At 54.9% G+C, this 18,289-nt stretch overlaps 3 protein-coding genes across 3 annotated transcripts in view; 1 reads left to right on the plus strand and 2 right to left on the minus strand.

The window, feature by feature from the left end:
* VOLCADRAFT_98099 (uncharacterized protein) overlaps positions 1-6,106 on the plus strand; it is a gene marked incomplete at both ends in the record, with an annotated part of 21,743 nt that extends 15,637 nt beyond the window's left edge. Inside the window, 13 exons of the mRNA XM_002956989.1 lie at positions 235-311; positions 381-410; positions 664-1,156; positions 1,498-1,593; positions 1,849-1,977; positions 2,516-2,662; positions 3,043-3,258; positions 3,838-3,870; positions 4,280-4,414; positions 4,772-4,900; positions 5,341-5,522; positions 5,808-5,898; positions 6,074-6,106. Of these exons, the coding sequence (XP_002957035.1) occupies positions 235-311; positions 381-410; positions 664-1,156; positions 1,498-1,593; positions 1,849-1,977; positions 2,516-2,662; positions 3,043-3,258; positions 3,838-3,870; positions 4,280-4,414; positions 4,772-4,900; positions 5,341-5,522; positions 5,808-5,898; positions 6,074-6,106 (1,791 nt within the window). The remainder of the gene's footprint in view (positions 1-234; positions 312-380; positions 411-663; positions 1,157-1,497; positions 1,594-1,848; positions 1,978-2,515; positions 2,663-3,042; positions 3,259-3,837; positions 3,871-4,279; positions 4,415-4,771; positions 4,901-5,340; positions 5,523-5,807; positions 5,899-6,073) is intronic.
* Positions 6,107-9,538: 3,432 nt separating this feature from the next.
* VOLCADRAFT_98100 (uncharacterized protein) lies at positions 9,539-13,734 on the minus strand (the record flags this gene model as incomplete). The annotated part of the gene is made up of 5 exons (XM_002957027.1): positions 9,539-9,625; positions 10,436-10,587; positions 10,663-11,473; positions 11,967-13,137; positions 13,724-13,734. 5 exons carry the CDS (start codon positions 13,732-13,734, stop codon positions 9,539-9,541), a joined length of 2,232 nt encoding a protein of 743 aa, XP_002957073.1.
* Positions 13,735-15,766: 2,032 nt separating this feature from the next.
* The window catches only part of VOLCADRAFT_107508 (uncharacterized protein), a gene marked incomplete at its 5' end in the record, with an annotated part of 8,920 nt that continues 6,397 nt past the window's right edge, over positions 15,767-18,289 (minus strand). The window contains 2 exons of the mRNA XM_002957028.1: positions 15,767-16,113; positions 16,251-16,470. Coding sequence (XP_002957074.1) covers positions 16,360-16,470 — 111 coding nt within the window. The 3' untranslated portion in view covers positions 15,767-16,113; positions 16,251-16,359. The remainder of the gene's footprint in view (positions 16,114-16,250; positions 16,471-18,289) is intronic.

Raw genomic sequence — 18,289 nt, forward strand, 5'->3', positions numbered from 1 at the left:
CNGCTTGCACTGCAATCGAGTAGAGAGTACGAAATAACCTAATGCAGTCATCGCCAACAGAAAATGTAAGCCTCCAGCCTCACGCCGACCGCCTTCTACCTACCACTCATATTTCCTACCTCGTTAACAGGTCTCCACCGCATTGCCTCTAGTTCGGCTCGTCCCTCAGGTAACTGTGCTCGCCGCTACTTTGCCATTCCCATTCGCCTCCACCCCGCCACTGCTTCTTCACAGAAGCGGCGTTCTCCTTCGCCGCTGTTACGCCTCCTCTATGTGACTCCTCCTCATTCGACGGGTCCTCTGCCTACCCGGTGCGCGCCCCCATCTCCCTGCGCACCGCTTCCCCCGGCCCTCTCTTACAGTTGCCTACCTGACCGCAGGACCAACACCTTGCCTCTGTCCGGTGCCGGGTAGGCTTTCCTTGCCTCCCCCGGCCCTACCTGGGGCGCGTCTCCTTGGCTCGTCATCTTCCTTACTTCCGTCCTTTCCTGTCCCTCGGGGGCCCTACCCCCTCGCCCCCTCCGTGGGCCCGATCCCCACTCTGGACTTGTCTCAAGCTCCCGGCCTCTATGATGCTGCCCACCCGGTAGGCTTGCCCCCGCGCCTGGGTCCTGTCTCCTCTTCCCGTCACGCCTACCTCACCTATCTTCCTCTGCCATCCAGGCACTGCCGGAGCCTACTCTGCCCCAGATCTTGGCCGCGCGCGTCCGCCCCACTTCCGTACCCTCTGCTGTACTGGATCCACCTTCCAGCCGCCAGATCTATACCGTCGCCCTCGCGAAGGCCGCCACCGTCTGCGACCGACAGCTCGTTGGCTCGTGAAACCATTGCCCGTCAGGAGGCTGCCGGTCGGGACCTCTCTGCATGGCTGGCCTCCCTGCCCCATGGCTGTACCCTGCTGTCCTGCACTGACGACGACCTGCTCGTCTACTTGGAGGCCCACTGGCTTCCCAACCGTCGGGTAGACGATCCGAGTCCCAACACCGTCAACAATCATCTGGGTCTGCTCTCCGGACTGTTTAACCGCTTGGGCCGTGGCAGCACTTACGACCGTGGAACCGGCATCGGCAACCCCTGCTGCTCCAGCGCCTTGTCCTCCTACAAGACTGGCTATAGTCGCCTCGTCGCCGACCGTGGCTACGAGGAGCAAGCCGCCGTGCCCCTTAGCCCTCGCGATTTTACCACCCTCATGGATCACCTCTGGTCCGGATTCCAGGCTTCCACCACCTCCCTAGCCCCCCTGCTGTTGCTACGCGATATGTTGTGCTGCCAATTTATGTGGCACACCAGCTACCGCGGCCATGACACAGGCAAACTGCGGCTACGTGACTTCCGTGACCCGCGGGGTGGTGGTCCCTTCCGCGGCATGCCTAGACACGCAAGGAAACCTTTCCGTTTTTTTCGACGCCCGCAACCGTCGCCCCCAACTGCCTAATGCATCCAACCACCAACTGCAACAACTACCGCGCAACGGCCAACCGCTACGTCGGTTTTCAGTCCGGTCCTGACTTCCTGGAGGGCGGCCCCGTGGACTACTTCATCAACTACGTGGTGCGCTGGCAGGAGTCCATGTTTCAAAACATGAGGCTGGAGGTGAGAGGAGTGCTGCTTTTAGTGCGGGGAGGTTGGGGGGGGGGTAAAGTGGGGGGTAGGGGGCTAATCATACATCCCTCTCTCTCCATCCTTAGGGATCCTCTCTCTCCATCCTTTGGCATGCAGAGAGAGGGATGCGTGATTGGAATTCTAGCGATCCCCTCATCCACCACCTCTGCGACGAGGTGGGATGGAATGGGGCAAGGGCGCCGCCCTCTTGCACATGCCGTACGGTTTCCCCCGTCGCCCCGCCAGCCCGCCAGCCATACACAAGAGTACTCCTGGTCGCCGCTGTACTGTGCCTCTTACTGTGTACGACAGACCAAAAAGTACGACGCCGTGATGGAGGAGTACCGTCACAACCTGTATACTCTGCGGCGGCTGGTCCTTTGCGGGGGGGACATGCAGCGTGCCCAGATTGTGTATGTACTGATACAGGCGAGTCCGAAGGAAAGAAGGGGGGTTTGGGGTTACCGCATGCGTATGTGTACCTGTATGTGTGCCTGTATATATGTATTTTTAGCGGTTGGGTATATGACGTGTGTACGACGAGGAGGTGCAACGTGTGCACCTGTGTGGGTGGTGTTTCTCGAATCGCCTAGGGGTTGTTCGGGACTTGGCTGGCTTACACGCGTCACGAACAAATCTCTGTGTGTGTGTGTGTGTGTGTGTGTCGGCTATCGTAGATATAGCTCTCTTAGTGCTTCGTAATCCTATCCTTTCGGGCATTGCTGGCCGTACGGCATTACCCACCCTGGAGCTCCTCCGTCTACTTTTATAAAATAATAGCGCGTGTAGAATTATATTCCGTCCCTTTCGATTTTCCGTACTTCCGTACCGTTGCCTTCCCTTCGGCGGATGGTGTTATTGACGCCGTGTGGTAATGCCACTTTGCGTCGTATATTGTATTTGTCGTACGCAGCGTTATGTGGACGAGCTGGTTGGTCGGTATCTGGACCCGGGGCAGGCCCCTGCCAGGTGGCTGCGCGAGACTGTACGACTGGATGCCCTCCCGGGAGCACCCGAGCAGCGGCCGGGGCAGTCCCCCCTCTTGATCAGCCCCTTGCAGGTGCGTGTGTGTGTATGTATGTTGGGGGGTGGATGGGTGAGGTGGTATGTTGGGGGGTCGGAGGGTGCTCGGGAGAGGTGTGCTCGGGAAAGGTGTGCTCGGGAAAGGTGTAAAGATGAGCCACATCCCTTCATGTAAGAGTAAGAATGTGTATGTGCACGTATCACGGCATGCGGCACGTGTGACTATGGGTTGTTTCTCCTTAGCACTCTTGCCGTACACTCTGTCGTATTTGCATCTCTGTCGTATTCGTACAAGTGAACCCTTTGCCTCTTTTCCAGCCCGCCACTTACCTCGTCTCTCGCACGTATCTCGTCCCCCCCGGCTTTCTTCCACCCACCCAACCTATGCTCCCCTCCCTCCCCCCTCCCCCCGGCCAGGCCGTACTCCTGAGTCTCCGTACACTGGTCAACCCGCCGGGTCGTACCACCAAGGCCCTGGTGGATTTCACCCAGGTGACGGAGGCGGCGGCGGCCAACCCCACCGTACGGAAGATGCTCGAGCTGTTTGGAGTGGGAGCTGGGAACTCAGCGAACGGGGCCGGGGGCGGTGACGGAGGCGGCGCCGAGATGCCGTACCTGCCGGTTTATATGCAGGTAAGGAATGGGGGGAAGTGTTTGTCTGTCGCTTCGTCTGTTTATGGCGCCCTCCCTCCTTAAATGGAGTTCGCAGGGGTTTCGCAGGCTCCCGGCCTGTCCGTCGCCTCTCGACTGTTACATGTCGTGCATTGCCCCCTTGACCTGTCTTGCCTTGCCGGGGCCTTGGATGGTACGGTATGGTACGGCAATGGGGTGTAAGTTTCTTCTCCTTCCCCTTCTCCTTCCCCTCCATCAACTTGTACATTTTGAAGAGGTTTCAAGACCACAACGTTTTCCTCGTCATCGCAGCCAGACACACACATATACACATACATACGCAATGCAACCTGGCTCCGCAACCCCCACCCTTTCCGCCCCCGTTGGCACCCGCGAACAGCCGACTCTTGTATACGGCCTCTGGTTGCGACTGCTGTTAATCTTTAGGGTTACTACTGGTCGAGTTTCCATCTGTGCTATTGTTGCTGTTTGTTGTTGTTGTTGTTTGTTGGGGTGTTACACTGTTTGTTATCGTTGGGGCTGCAGTTGCCATTGTTGTTTTCCTTTTTGTTACCTTTCCGTCGAAATCCCGCCTTTCAGGTCCAGGAACTCGAGGTGCTGTCTCCGGAACAGGTATGTATGTATGTACGTTTGCATGTAAGTACGTATGTTTGTTTGTATATACGTATCTACGGTGAAGCGGGTTGAGAGGCAGTTGCGGGGCCGGGGAGTGGTGGGGGTGGGGCCGAGGTGTTTGCCGGCGGATGAGGTGGAGGGCGGAGAATCCATGACGGGCGCCCGAGGGGCAGATGGCTGACACTGCATCCCTGGAGCGATAGCAGATCATCAAAGGCGGGTCCCATTGGCAAATTGACAGTAACACGGAAGGCTGGTGGAGGCGAAGAGGACCATGCGACCCGTGGGTCACAAGTGGGGAAGATGGAGTTCATAAATACATTTTCCCATTCTGATGCCGTACTTGCACTGGTACGGTACCATCCCATCCTCGCTCACGCCACACTACATTTCCGTACATGCGCAGCTTCGGAACCTGGCCGAATACATCGTCGGTACGGGTTCCCTGGAATGGCACGTACCCGCCGCCCGGGAGATTCGCAACAACTTCAAACTGCAGCTGCAGCTCCGTACACACCGAAGGCTCTTCGGTTACGGCGCCGTACGAGCCGTACAGGGAAAGGAAGAGGAGGAGGAGCGGCTGCAGCTATCCGCCGTCGGAGGCCTTATGCAGCGGCCGCCGCTACAGGGACCATTTGCGGAGAAGGTGTGTATGTATGTATGTGTGTATGTGTATGTATGTGTGTATGTGTGTACGCATGTATGTGTGTATGTATGTGTGTATGTTACCTCGGCGCAAGAAGGTGTTGTCTCGTCTTTTTCGTCGCTATTGGGGAGAAGGGACCTCCTGTACTTGTTTCCGTCTTTTTCCTGCCTCGAAACGAGTTTCCGAACTACCAACTAGCCAACAATCAATAACCAATACCTAACCAACCAACGGTTTTAACCGACCCGTCAGGTGGCCGTCTTGCGCAACTACCTTGGTGAGGTGCTGATCGGCTGCTACGAGGCCCGCCGTCTGGCTGCCCGCCTCGCCTTCACCGCCAGTCCGTCATTGGGCTTCACCGACATAGATGCGGAGCAGCAGGTGGTGCAGTTGGGGTACATATGGTGAACATATCGCCGGCCGGAATGGCCGCAGGGTTGGCTAAAAGCCAAAAAATGTCTTTTCTGTACGGCTTGCTTCTTACTATACCCGTTGATTAATGATTGCGAAATAATTAGTTTCTAGAATGACTAAGTGCAGCGAAGTAAAAATAATATTGGGGAAATATTAGGCAAGTATTATGGCAAAAAAGCCCAAATAATTACTGGCAGGAGGTGTCGTTGGGACTCAGCTGGCGGTGTGGAAGGGGTGGAAGCACGGTATCCCTGACCTGACCTGATCTGTTCTGTTCTGGGCGGGTATAGTTCCCAGGGTTTTGGGTCTTCCCAGGGTTTTCTTTAGCACTGGGTTTTTCCCCTTGAAACCCCCGCGGCCTCCGAAACCCATTTCCCACTCGTCCCCCACGTGGCCCTCCGATGCAGGTGTGCGCCTTCGAGCAGCAGACCATGTTGTTGTGGATGGATGCGCTGTGGGGTTGCTTCCTGGAAGACACCACGCGGCTCAGGAACGCCGTCAACATCCGCTCCTCCAACGGGTCCAACCCCGCGGAGGAGTTCCGGATCGAGGCGAATGCGGCCTTCCTGGCGCTGCTGGACAACTACAGGTATAAAGACGTAGGAGGAGGAGAGAGTTTGGGGTTGGGGGGAGGGCTGCGTGATTTTTTTGGGTGATTGTGATTGCGGTTGCGATTTGTGTCTTTGTCTTGGGTTGGATCTTTGTCTTGGGGCGTGTGCGTTTGGGTTGGGGGAAGAGAAACTCTGCCTTCTGCCATTTCCGTTCCCGCATTCTATTTTTCCCTTTCCTTTTGGCTCCCTCCTCCTCCTCCTCCTCCTCCTCCTTGTTACACCGCAGCCCTTCCCACCTCTCCCCTGTTTCCGCTGACCCCCAGGGATGCGGTTCTGGACAAGCTGCTGGTCCCTGACTTCAGCATTTACGCGCCCTTGGATCTGGAGGCGGATGAGCTCGCGGATACGGATCTGGTCGGGCGAGGAGGATTCGTGACGTCAGCGCCGCCGCCGCCGCCGCCGCCGCCAACAACAACAACGCCAACGCAGGATGGGGATGGGAATGGAGAGGGGGAGGAGGAGGCAGGGTCGGCTGCCAGGGCGACAAGCATTTCATCGGCCACCACCGATGGCACCACCACTGCCGCAGGTGCCCACAACGCTGCAAGAGGCAGCAATGTGAATGGCAACGGCAGTAGCGGTAAAAACGGCGGGAATGGCAACAACGGCGTCGACTATCCTGGCAGCGATCTGGCGTCCTGGATGGCTTCTTCTTCGTCTTCTTCTTCTCCGTCTTCTTCTTCTTCGTCGTCAGATTTGGCATCGGCTGCCGTTGATGAAGAGGCCGAGGAGGGAAGAAACCCCAGTAGCAGTGCCGGCGGTGGCAGCAGTAGTGGGGTGGTTGTCGGATCGTCGTCGTCATCATTACCATCATTACCATCATCGTCGTCGTCGTCGTCGTCCTCCTCCTTCATGGCGGGATCCCGTTGATCTTGTTTTTGGAAAGTAGTACTTTTTAAAGGGGGAAGAAGTGTAGTTACTGGTTAATAGTTCACAAACGGAATACGCAGCGTTTGTTACGGACGCCGCCACGGGGCTGCCCTGGCTTAGCCTTAGGGTGCGTTTAGTGTAGTGTACCTGCAGTAAGTGCATATAACCTAGTGCTAAGTACGACAACGAAAAAGAATGGAAAAGGCGTTGAGTAAGTGCCGTACACGACGAAGCGGGGAGGAGGGATAAGCAGATCGGCATCGGTATGTGGAACAGGAACAAACTGTGGCAGTTGTTATTGTTAGTTCAGACGCCGTGCAAGGCAGATGCCCGTACTGTACGGCGCCCCGTACAAAAGCGCCGAAACACACAGACAGATAGACAGATAGATGGATGAGAGGAAAAGGGAAGCGCGCGAGGCTAAAGCTGAATGAGGTATGTAGGAAAATGTCTTGGCAAGCGACAGGAAGCTGGAGCTGAAAAAGAGCGATGTAAGATGAACGTGCGGCGGGTTGGGTTGGGTTGGGTTGGAGTGCTTTCAAAAGGGGGAAAGGAGAATGCCACTGCGGTGTACCTGGATAAATGGTGGTCGTGATGGTGGCTTTTGAGGTATGGGGACAGATACCGGGGGTTCGATGCCCCCGGGGACGCCTCCCAACAGTACGAGGAAAAAACAACACTACCTAGGATAGTTCGGTGCGGGAGAAAAATGCATTTTGCGGACTATGTGAATTGTTGGGTGTGTCCGGGCACCATAATATGGTGGCGTCACATGCTTGTGTGATGGCAGGAGAAAAGGAAAAAAATGCGAATGCAGGAGCCCGCCAAGCGCCGGGGCCCTGGAAAGACGGGTGAGAGGAGGGGACATTGAAGGGTCCGTTGGCATGGATGCGGAAGAGGGCGATGATGATGGCGCTGGTGCTGGTGCTCTGCGGAAGTAGTCGTGCGGGCGGTCCTGGAATACGGCCACGGACAGCTCCTCATCTCCGGGCTTGGGAGGCCCCGCACAGATACTCATACATACACGCGCGCGCACCCATACGCATACTCGCCGGCTCGCTTGCTGCATTACTTACACGACCCGTATTAGAGATGTTTCCTTCTGACAGGAAGGACGTCCTTTCATGACACCACTCGGTCTTAATAGGAATGGCGACGGACGTTGACGACTAACCGGGTTGCAGGTCGGCCTGCTTGCCTCCCAGCCCTCCTTGAGCATCGACTCTAGTCGCAACGAAGTAACTCAGCCAAAGTAGGGAGGTAGGGGATTACAGTAGTTTCCCTTTGCTATTGCTGACAGTACTGCTGCCGAGTGTAAATGGCGGTTGTACAGACTTTCATTGTGCAGAAGCTAAGTCGGGCCTGTATTTATGTCTGTCTATATGTATGTTTTAATGTGCGAGGTAGCATACATAACGGGAGTAAACTAGCCGGTGCAAGGTAAGGGGCCTTCGCGGCCGTCGGTGCTCGGTGCACTCTCTCCACACGCCGGCCTGCCGCTTCCCGTCCGAAGGGGACTAAGTTCACCAACACAGATGACCAACTCTAGCAGCACCAGCATCGGAACACCACCACATTAAAACTCCATCTCCACTCCGCAGCCTAGAGGCTGGCGGCGTACTTTGCGGCTTCCGCTTCACTGCCGTACAGTCACGGTACGTAGCCACCGTACAGCTACGAAGCAGAGAGGACGATAATGGCCCCCCGCGTACCCGCATCAATACAAACCTACCGTCCATAGCTCTGCCCCTCAGGCTTTTACAGACACCGCCGTACGTGCGCGGAACGTGTACCTGTTACGAGCAACGTGTGTACGGCTTTTTGATTGCGTGCCTAGTCAATAGACAGTTATGTACGATGAGCAGCACGACCGTCGTGTGCCGCATCTCACTAGCGGGCCACGTGATACCATCCTCCCTCGTACCGACACAGCGAGATAACGGGGTAAGCAAGAGACCGTGCATTCAACATCGAAACACTACATGATTGTGAATCATCATCATCATCATCATGAGCAGCAGCAGCAGCAGCGGAGTTGATAGCTGCCAGTCTTGTAGGAGGGTTCACAAGCCTCCAGCACCAACCCGCATGCACCTTTAAAAATTTATTTAGCGGAACCTCTGCACCGCATTGCATCGTTGATACGCGCCGAAATAACCAGCAGCGGCATTGGGATCAAAATTCTGAGTCGCATCCGACCAATTAAATGAGAATTAAATGGCCAGCAACTTCAGGCAATCAGGCTTTTAGCTTTCCTTGCCGTGCAGTATTACACTATTATATTATAAAAACCATTTGAAATTCCAAACATGACCTGTCAAATGCAGAAACCCAAGAATTACATACAAGGAACTAACCGCTAAGCCATTTATTCAACCTCTCATCTCCAACATCCAAGCTGACGGCCGCCCTAGCCCAAGTTCTCAGAAAGGCACCCACACCACACCAAAAGGAAGAGACCAGATCAGCGCCTAGGACCAGTAACGGCCCTTCCCCATGTCGAACACCACATGCATTCTTCCTCCAGCCATTTGTTGTTGTCACCAGTGGCCCCCTTTCCCGAGGCAGTTCCCTGCTCTCCCCTGCGAGAGGGGCACCCTAATCCGTTCACCCTATCCGACTTCAGAATGTATTCGTTAAGTTCAGCAACTCACCACCAGCATCCAACCAAATCTAACGGATCAACGGCGCCTCAACTTAGTTCCTGGTTAGCTCGCAAGTTGATTTTATCACGTCCTACACCGTCCACAAGATGGGGGGCCACCTCCCATTTCATCACCCCTCAAACACCCGAGGTGTCGGCAGACGGATTTGAACCCGGACACTCCGGGAGCAGAAATCAGGCCTTAACCTCTGCCAGCCACCTGCCTGCCTTTGGTATTAGGGGGACAACTCCGTGATCTAAGTGGCCAAACCATGACTTAAGCGCTGCCTCGACCTAGCAGTTATTTGTACGGCAGTGTCACGCGTCACGGCTACTGCCAATAATGCAGATATGCCTTTCTTGCGCAACGATTCAAGTGAATAAGTACTGTACCGTACTTTCAAGCTCCAAACTCTCACCTCCGGGTCTAGCATGCGTGCACACTTCCGAAACACGATTTTATACGTACGCCCATCTCCCCTAGCCGCGGATTACGTGCTGCGTATTCGCTGCCTCCAAAACCTGCCTTTCCCCCACCAGGAGCAACCCTAGGCGAGCACCATATACCTGGTGGATAAAGGAGGGGGATGTTGAGGGATGTGGGGAGAAGCCGCCGCAGCCGCCGCCACCGCGCCAATCCGCTCCATTGATGCAGCTGGCTGCCCACCAGCTGGCGGCCTACCTCGGCGGGGTGTCGATACTACCGCACTACAAAGGCACGGGCCCTTCGCCGCCATCCTCCTCCTCAGCAGCAGCAGTAGCACGAGTAACAGCAGCACCAGCAGTAACAGCAGCAGCAGTAAAAGCAGCAGTAAAAGCGGAAGTAGAGGCGGCAACAGGGTCCTTGATGCCGTTGTTGCCGTCGGCAGCACCGGAAGCATCGCTGGTTTTGTCATTGCTGCTGCCGCCGCCGCCGCTGGCGTAGCACTGCCGCCGGCGCTGCCGCCGGCGCCGCCAGAGCAGGGCCAAGATACCCGCCGCCGCTAGCGTCAGGGCAAAAGTGGCTCCGAACGCTGCAGCTGATATCGCAAAAATTGACATGCCGCCTGCTTTTGCTCCTGTCCTTGTTTTGGTTCCTGCATCTGTCCCGGGCGGCGGCATCGGCGGTGACAATGGCAGGTGCGGCGGTGGCGACGGCGGCGTGGCCGCTCCCTTGGGGGCCAGCATCCGCAGATTTGCAGTGAGGGTGACGTTGCGGCCCTCCAGGCCACACCACCAAAACCGATCAAAGGTGAGGCTGGTGACGGTGCCTTCCCTGAGTCCTGCCGATGCTGCAGGCAACAAATTTGCAACAGCTGCAGCTGACTCTGCAGCCAGACTGGAACCCCTGAGCATCCTGCTAAGCTGGTCTACCAGGCCAGGTGCGTTCGCCGCTACCTCCGTGGAGTTGGTGACCCAGATCCAGATGAACACGTCTAGCTCCGCTTGGGGAATCAGAATGCTGACAGTGTCCAGGAAGACATAGGGCAGACCCACGGGTCGGTCGCTGGCTACCAGGTTGCTGGTTGCGGCGCTGCCACTACCATTCCCTGCAGGAGGCGGAGCAGCAGCAGCAGCAGCTGCAGTGGCGGCGGGAGTCGCCGTCCTGGCGGCCGCGAGGGCACCAGGCCTGTCAAAGTCCAGGGCCCAAATGCATGACATGAAGCTGGCTATGGCGAAATCGAAGCCCTGAGCGATTGGGGGGTTCGCTGCTGGCTGGCCAGGCGGCGGACCAGTTCCGCCGCCCTCAGAACCCCCAACAGATTGCGCTTCTGCTGGCAAGAGAAGAGGCAACGCGGCGGCGGCGGCGGACGTCACAGGTGCGGGTGCGGGGGGGCCCGTTGGCTCTGATCCCGGCGGCTGCTGCGGCGGAGGCTGCAGTGATGGACGTGGCGGCGACCGTGGCGGCGCCACTGTGCACTCCGCCGCATTCCTCAACATCGTCAGCCCGATGAGTACCATGTGCCGTAAAGTTAGGGAGCCGGCTGCGCCCCGAAGGCACCACACCGCCGTGGCTGCTTGTAGATCCAGCACGCTCTCACCAAAGGGGTCTCCCATGAGGGCGATCGGCTGCAGAATGGTGACCACAGGTCTATCTGCTAACTGGACTAATCTGCCGACGGGGCGATTGAGGGTGTATGACATGGATGCGCTATGCGGGACGGCCTGCGGGTCGACAGAATTCAGTATGACCTCGTCCCACATAGCCGCAATACGAAGGGTCCAAGGCCGCTCTTGGGGCCCCTCCGGAACCAGCTGACACAGCACTCCCCGCAGGCAGGCAGGCGCGGCTACGGAGGCGGAGGCGGAGGCGGAGGCGGCAGATGCGGTGTCGCCGTTGGAGTCAGCTGCATACACTCGTACTTGCTCCAAAGTGAGGCCGTCACCGGCTGAGGTGACCCTGTCTGTCTCCAAGTACGGCACCTCACCCTCGATCTGCGAGCGGCACCGTGCCGTACACAACCACGATGGGCGATAACGGGGTGACGGTCGAAGGGCAGCGGGTGGTTTTGCGGGTCAAGTGGGTCAGGTGGATGGAGGAGGGCACTCAGGCACTCAGGTCAATACTTTGAAATTGGATCTGGATTTGGATTTGAGATTGAGGAACGGACCTCGTATACCGGAGTAATAAGGGAGCGCCGGTAGCGCGACAGTGCAGGAGAATCGAGGCGCCACGATCATGATCATTTGGCACATACATACATACATACATACATACATACATACATACATACATACATACATACATACATACATACATACATACATACATACATACATACATACATACATACATACATACATACATACATACATACATACATACATACATACATACATACACACATACATACATACATTACATACATACATGTATTGCTTCAGCCATATGACCGCACTAAACGAAGACAGGCATTAAACGACTTACCCAGCGAGCAGTCCCCGTGAGCAACGTCTGTGCCTTGATGCATAGGCACGGCGCAAGGCTAGGCGGCGGCGCGGCATCACCCACCATTTTCAATCTCACCAGGTCGGCCCAAAAGGCCGCCACTTCCTCCGTCGGCAGTCCCAACACGCTCACACGGCGAAGCAGAAGATACGGATCCCCACGACGGCCGTACAGACGCCGCCCGAAGGAGAAGGTCCACAGCCCCAGCCGCAATAGGCCCCAGGGGTACGTGCCGACCTGCCCGGTCTGCAGGTTCCGGAGCGTCAAGTTGTGCATCTGTATCGTTCCGGCACCGGTGATGGCGACAAGGCCTGCCGTACCGGCGAGATCGAGCACAGTGCCGCCACCAGGTGCTCCTGACAGGATGATGTTTGCGGTTTGGATGGTTAGTTGCTGGTTGGCAGTTGAGGTGTTGCCAGTGGTAGTTGATGCGAGCGTTATGTTCCGAGCGAGGAACAAAAAAGCGCTCTTACGGCTTAGCTCTGCGGCGGCCTGCTGTGCAAATCCCTCCAGGGTTCGCATTCCCTGGAGCACTTCGGCGCCCGTGGTGGCACGGAGAGCGGTGCACGGGTACATCAGAGGTTGCCCGCTGCATGTGAGCGTTACATTGGTGATGACGGCGGTGGGCGTGGAAAACTCATGGACGACGAGAGCTGAGGGTGTGATGGTGAAGTTCGGCGAGGGTGAGGCAGCGCAGGCAATGGCCTGATGCAGCGCCAGTGCGCTACAGGAGGGTGTGGTGATGAGCAGGTCGGACAGCAGCAAAGGCGGAGGTGACTGAGGATAAGGTGGAGATCGACCAGGGGACTGGGTATCATTGCTGCTTCCATCACCGCCACTACTGCCTCCGTTCACTGCAATTGATGAGGATGACACAGTTGCACTCAAGTTGAATGCAGACAGGGCAAGGAAGGAGGAGGCGGGCAGCGGATATGGTGAGGTGGGCAGGAGGGCGCCCGTGATGAGCAAGTTGCGGAGAGCCACTTGGCCATTGGGTGGCAGCTCGAAGATGTTGGATAACGAAGCCAGGTCCAGAACAGGTTCCAGGGCAGAATTTTGAGTTGTAATGTCACGGCCGTCAGAAGTCGAGTTCAACGCTTCATCGCTGCAGGTGATGACGTTTATGCTGGGTTCCGCAAAGTCGCGACACCTGCTTCCATGCAGGGTCACACGGCCTGGCCAGAGCACTCCATTCCCAGCTTGTAACGTTATGTTGGAGCGTATATTGCAAATAGAGTAGTCCTGGTAAGATTCGCAAACTGGAAGTTGAAGCAGAGATGCGGGGCTTATCGGACCAAGACGCAAGATTGGGGAACTGAAAATACCTGGCACACAGACTAGAATTAACACAATGTATAGATACAGAACTTGCGGCGCCGAGTTTAGGTACTCCTTCATCCGCAGGACAATGGCCCTACAAGTCGGTCATTATCCACAGTTGACGGACTTTGGCCTGTCCTTAAACATTTCTGGGCGCATGCTGTACGTATGTGCCGTGGAATTAAAAATATAGTATACGTTTTGCGTACGTTGAAATCGTACCTAACATCTCCTGACAGATAGACGTACAGACTGTGCACCTCTCACTGGGAAGGCATGTTCGTCTTCAGTAGATTTAAAAACAGCTGTAAGTCACAGCAAATCAGTCGGCTTCGCTGCTATTCGGTCACGGAAACAAAGCTAATGCCGATTTATGCCCGAATGAAACCAGCAATCTCGTGAAGTTAGGGATGCACCCTGATTGCATTTTTTTACTCGGAAACGGGTTACTCAGCGACAACATGAATGTCCAAACGCGGCGCGATGAGGGGTTCAGCCCAGGGGGAATCTCCCGTGGTTCACGGCAGAAACAAGATAGCTTACAAGGGGACTTGCAAGGTAGCACTTTTAGCCTTTTCCCCCCTTTTCACCTCGTTTGCTTGCCTCTCATATGTTCACAGGTATCTATCGTTAGGGTCAGCTCGGGTTGTACGCAGTTACGCAGGAAGGCCGTTATGAACTGCGCCGCGGTTTCTGAAAGCAAGGGCCTGCGGCAGTCCCGGCTTGCATATTCAGCTGAATGCATTGCTGGTTGGTGCTGAAAATGGCGACGATATGATTACATGAGGTTGTAACAGCTAGTTTCCCCTCATTTAAACGAAAGCGCGAAACGTTTGCGTTCAGTAATCCGTGCAGGATATCACTCGACATGACAACACGCGCGTCCCCGGCGACGCGTGACTGGCGTTGCAGCAGTGACGTTGTAGAAATATAAGCACAGGTGGACCACACCTATATGCTGTACATGTCAGCTGAGCCCCGCAAAGGTCCAAATGCCCGCGGTCTATGCCACGGCTCGGACAGCCCCAAACCTCCCGACGACGTCCCAGAGCCACCCCCTGGCCCCTCTACTTGTAAGGGGATGGCATGCGATCACGTCTGTGATCACCACATACAAGCTTCAAGTTCCACACCAGTGGGGGCCCCGTTTGTAAAAGCCGGGAGGGACATATACAAAGTCTCTCGGACAGGACAAGCGTAGCCACTAACGCCAGTACAGATCTGATGCCGTACATCGCTAGGGGTTCCCGGGCCCTGTAAGCCCCCATGTGACGGAATAATAAGCTACGATTGAGCTCGAAGGTTAGGAGGTAGACCAGCTGTATCTCAGTGCTCACAGCGCTGGCAGACATCGCCTACAGTAGCTAATATCCTCCCAGCCGCCATTAATTATCCCGGAAGGGAGGTCTTTAATTCCAAGATGTCGAGCTCTGTCACCTCAATTTGACACTGGGTAGCGACTGACATCCTGACTCGAGTTGACAGACGGACTGGACTGTGCACGTGGTCTCTCGGCCTTGAGTGTTCTAGGTTCTGAGGGTGGAGACGTGTGATCGATAATGTCCGGGAGGCAGGGAGTCAAGATGGAAGAAATGGAGGTTCTTAAAAGTACTTCATTGCTTCGGCGTAATAGCTGTATTAGCAGTCGGGACGCTGTGTGACAAGGAACATCCAACTTGTCCAAGCGCGACATGCAACCATGTCTCATTCCGTTTTAGAGGTCTGTAGGCGGGCTCATCCATAAGCATTGCCTTTTATTCTATTACGAAAGCTCTAAGAAACCCCATTCTTTGTTTTGGTTTCATACCACCTTGAGACCGTAGCCCTGACGTACTAACATACAATTAGCTTGCGGACATTGTTTAGGCGGTTGGTCATGTTTCGTGTTCACTGCATATAAATATTCCTTGCCGTGGGAGTTGCGACGTATATAAGGAGCTATCCCCTAATGTGTTCCCATTGTGCAGCAGCCAAATTAGGCACGACCACCGGGTAAAGAGCCCCTTTCAAGCCAACAATGCCTGGAGATGTTGCCAGGCCGTCACCCGCATCCCCAAATATGACATCCAGATTGCTCGCCGCTACATCCAGCAAAAGCAAGGATAGACCTTTTGTGGACGGGTACCTTAACCTACGTAAACCTAAGGGAGTTAGTTCTGACAAAGCGGTAGCAGTTGTTAAGAGTTTTATAATAAAGGCTCTAGGACTGGTCATCCCGGAACGTTGGATCTGGAGGCAAAGATACCTACAGGCGGATGCTGATGTCAGAGTTGGTCAGGTTGCTTCAGCGCAGGCTCCGGAAACGCTTCATCCCACTGGCGTCCACTCTGGGAACCTGGAGCCTTCATTCTATATGCGATTCACACTCATTTCATACCTTAATGAAGACCCTTCATACCTTCATGAAGGTACCCTTCATTCCACACCAAATCGAGGGCCATGATTCAATTTAGAATGAGGACCACTTCGTTACATAATGAAGGTAGCTCAGAATGAATGTCCCTTACGCTTTGAATACCCCTTCTGTCCAAAATGAAGGTGGTCTCCATAAAACGAGCCCATGTCCATCACGTGATATGAAGGCCCCTTTCAGTCCAAAAAGAAGCCGTCTCAATAAAATGAAACATATACATCACGTGATATGAAGGCCCCTTTCAGTCCAAAAAGAAGGCGTCTCCATAAAATGAAAGTTGTATATCACGTGATATGAAGGCCCCTTTCAGTCCAAAATTAAGCTTTTTCATAATGTCCATCGCGCCATATGGACACGCCTCCAATCCTATCTAGGAAGGCGTGTTCTTATCACATGATGAACAGTGTCTTAATACGGATTTGCTTATAAGCCAAGCCGTCTCAAGACCCTGTCCACCATGTGATACGAACGTGCCTTCAGCCCTAAGAAAAGGCACCTCCACAAAAGAAGACAATGCAGCTGTCCATCACATTGCATGTGCATCCACCCCAAAATAAACGTGCATCCATTACCACCGTCGTTTCTTGCCCCCCTTCCCCTTCGCCTTTGTTTCCATGATCCGCTTCAGTCAAGACGACATCAGGTCCAGAACGGCTGCGCTTTGAAGTGGCCTTTGCTGTCATCATGGCTGTTGCAATCTCCACCGCCCACATCTGTCGCCCACTGCTTCACCATGTCCAAGGTGGTTGACTGCAACAGCAGCGGGACATGTGTCAGTCAGTTAGTTATAGACATATAGGCTTAGTGGAGTAAAAATGGACAGGTTGCTATACTGAAGCACACAATTAACACGATGTCGCAAAACCATGCATTCTTGGTGAGCACCCAACCAGCCTATTTGTAACCCTGACATGAAACCAACACAAATTTTGACAGGAACTCACTTTCTGATTTGCTGCTAGGTGATCTGGTCCAGCGCTCGACATCCATTGGTCATGGGGTCCGGCTGCTGCTTGAAACAGCTTCAAGACACTGCTCTGCCTCCTCGACACTCAAGAGCTAAAATACACCTGCATTGAAAACAAATAGAGGGGCAAAGAACAATAAAACATTACGTTAGTTATCATGCAGCAGCATCGGACTGCAACCCTTGACGGCGGTAAATAGCTAGCATACATGTCAGAATAACAGATAGAAGCAGGTAACAAAGTTCTGTGATGACGAGTACAGAGTCATGATGTGGCCGCCGGCAATGTGGACCTGGTCAACACAGTCCCGTGACTCACCCAGCCCGAGCAGCTTGAAAATATTGGTCTGCTCCTGTGCCTCCCAGTCACATTGGAAGATTTCATTGTCACCATCGTCAGTAAGAGAGCCCAGCAGACTGGACCTAAGGGCGCCCTCACAGAGAAGAAGCCTCTTCTCAAACTTCAGCCTTGTGGCAAGCTCTTGTCCTCGCTCACTTAAATGAGGTCTAATGGCATAAACATCTGTAGTCAACGCTTTGTGTTGGCAGTGAGTCGCTGTTAGATGCTCAATGTCAAGCGCAGTAGTAATCGTTGTAAATCTGTACTTACAACAAAATGGAAGAACTATGGCATCTAAGATTAAGGAAGTGTATGCAGGATTTCTTGAGTGTCACCGGTCCACTGCATGCCGTACCTGGATTGTAGCATGCAGTCCGTCAAGGTTCCAGCTATGAAAGAGTCCAGAATGAAACTAAAGCTAATCTAAATTTCATGGATTGGTTATGGCATCGAGTAAGACAAATGCTCCAAGGCTGTCACCTGTGAACCTGCCAGCAGCACTTAGTATGTGCCTTGAAAGGAATTCCAAGTGAAACCTCTCTCTGACACCTCTCTATCGACTTTCATGCCCAGCAGCATGCCAGCATACATGGGAAGTTGCAGTCTGAAGCCGGCACGGGAAACCCAAAACGCTATCACCTGAGCATCACATGATAAAAAACAATGCTGACGCACCAGTCCGGACACTCACACAGACGACACCACTGCATGACCTGCCAAGGGCTGCAAACATCTCATTGACACTGACAACCCTCCTAGCCCAGGCCTGTTCTTGTTTCCCATTAGCTCCCATCATTGCAGTGTGCCCAAACAAAACTCCTTCCCTTCCGCTGCCATTGCCGCCATCACCATCCCCGCCATCGCCACCACCTGCCATCCATCGTCACCCCTGCCACCATCATCGTCACCACCGTCGCATTGGCGATGGCAGGGATGGCGACGGCAGCAATGGTGACCATCCCAACCAACGGTGGCAATGGCGACGCTGTCGCCATCCCCTCCATCGCCAACCGTTGCCGTTCCCCCCATTGCCATCCCTGCCATCACCACTGCCGCCGTCGCCATCACCATGGCAGGGATGGCGACAGTGGCAATTGTGATGGCAGGGATGGCGACGGCAGCAATGGCAGCAGTGGGGATGGTGACGTCAGGGATGGTGATGGTTGCAATGGTGCCGGTGGGGATGGCAACGGTGGCAATGGCGATGACAGGGATGGCGACGGTGGCAGTGGCGATGGCAGGGATGGCGACGGCGGCAATGG

Source organism: Volvox carteri (genome assembly GCF_000143455.1).
Source record: "Volvox carteri f. nagariensis unplaced genomic scaffold VOLCAscaffold_68, whole genome shotgun sequence".
Classification (NCBI taxonomy): Eukaryota; Viridiplantae; Chlorophyta; class Chlorophyceae; order Chlamydomonadales; family Volvocaceae; genus Volvox; species Volvox carteri.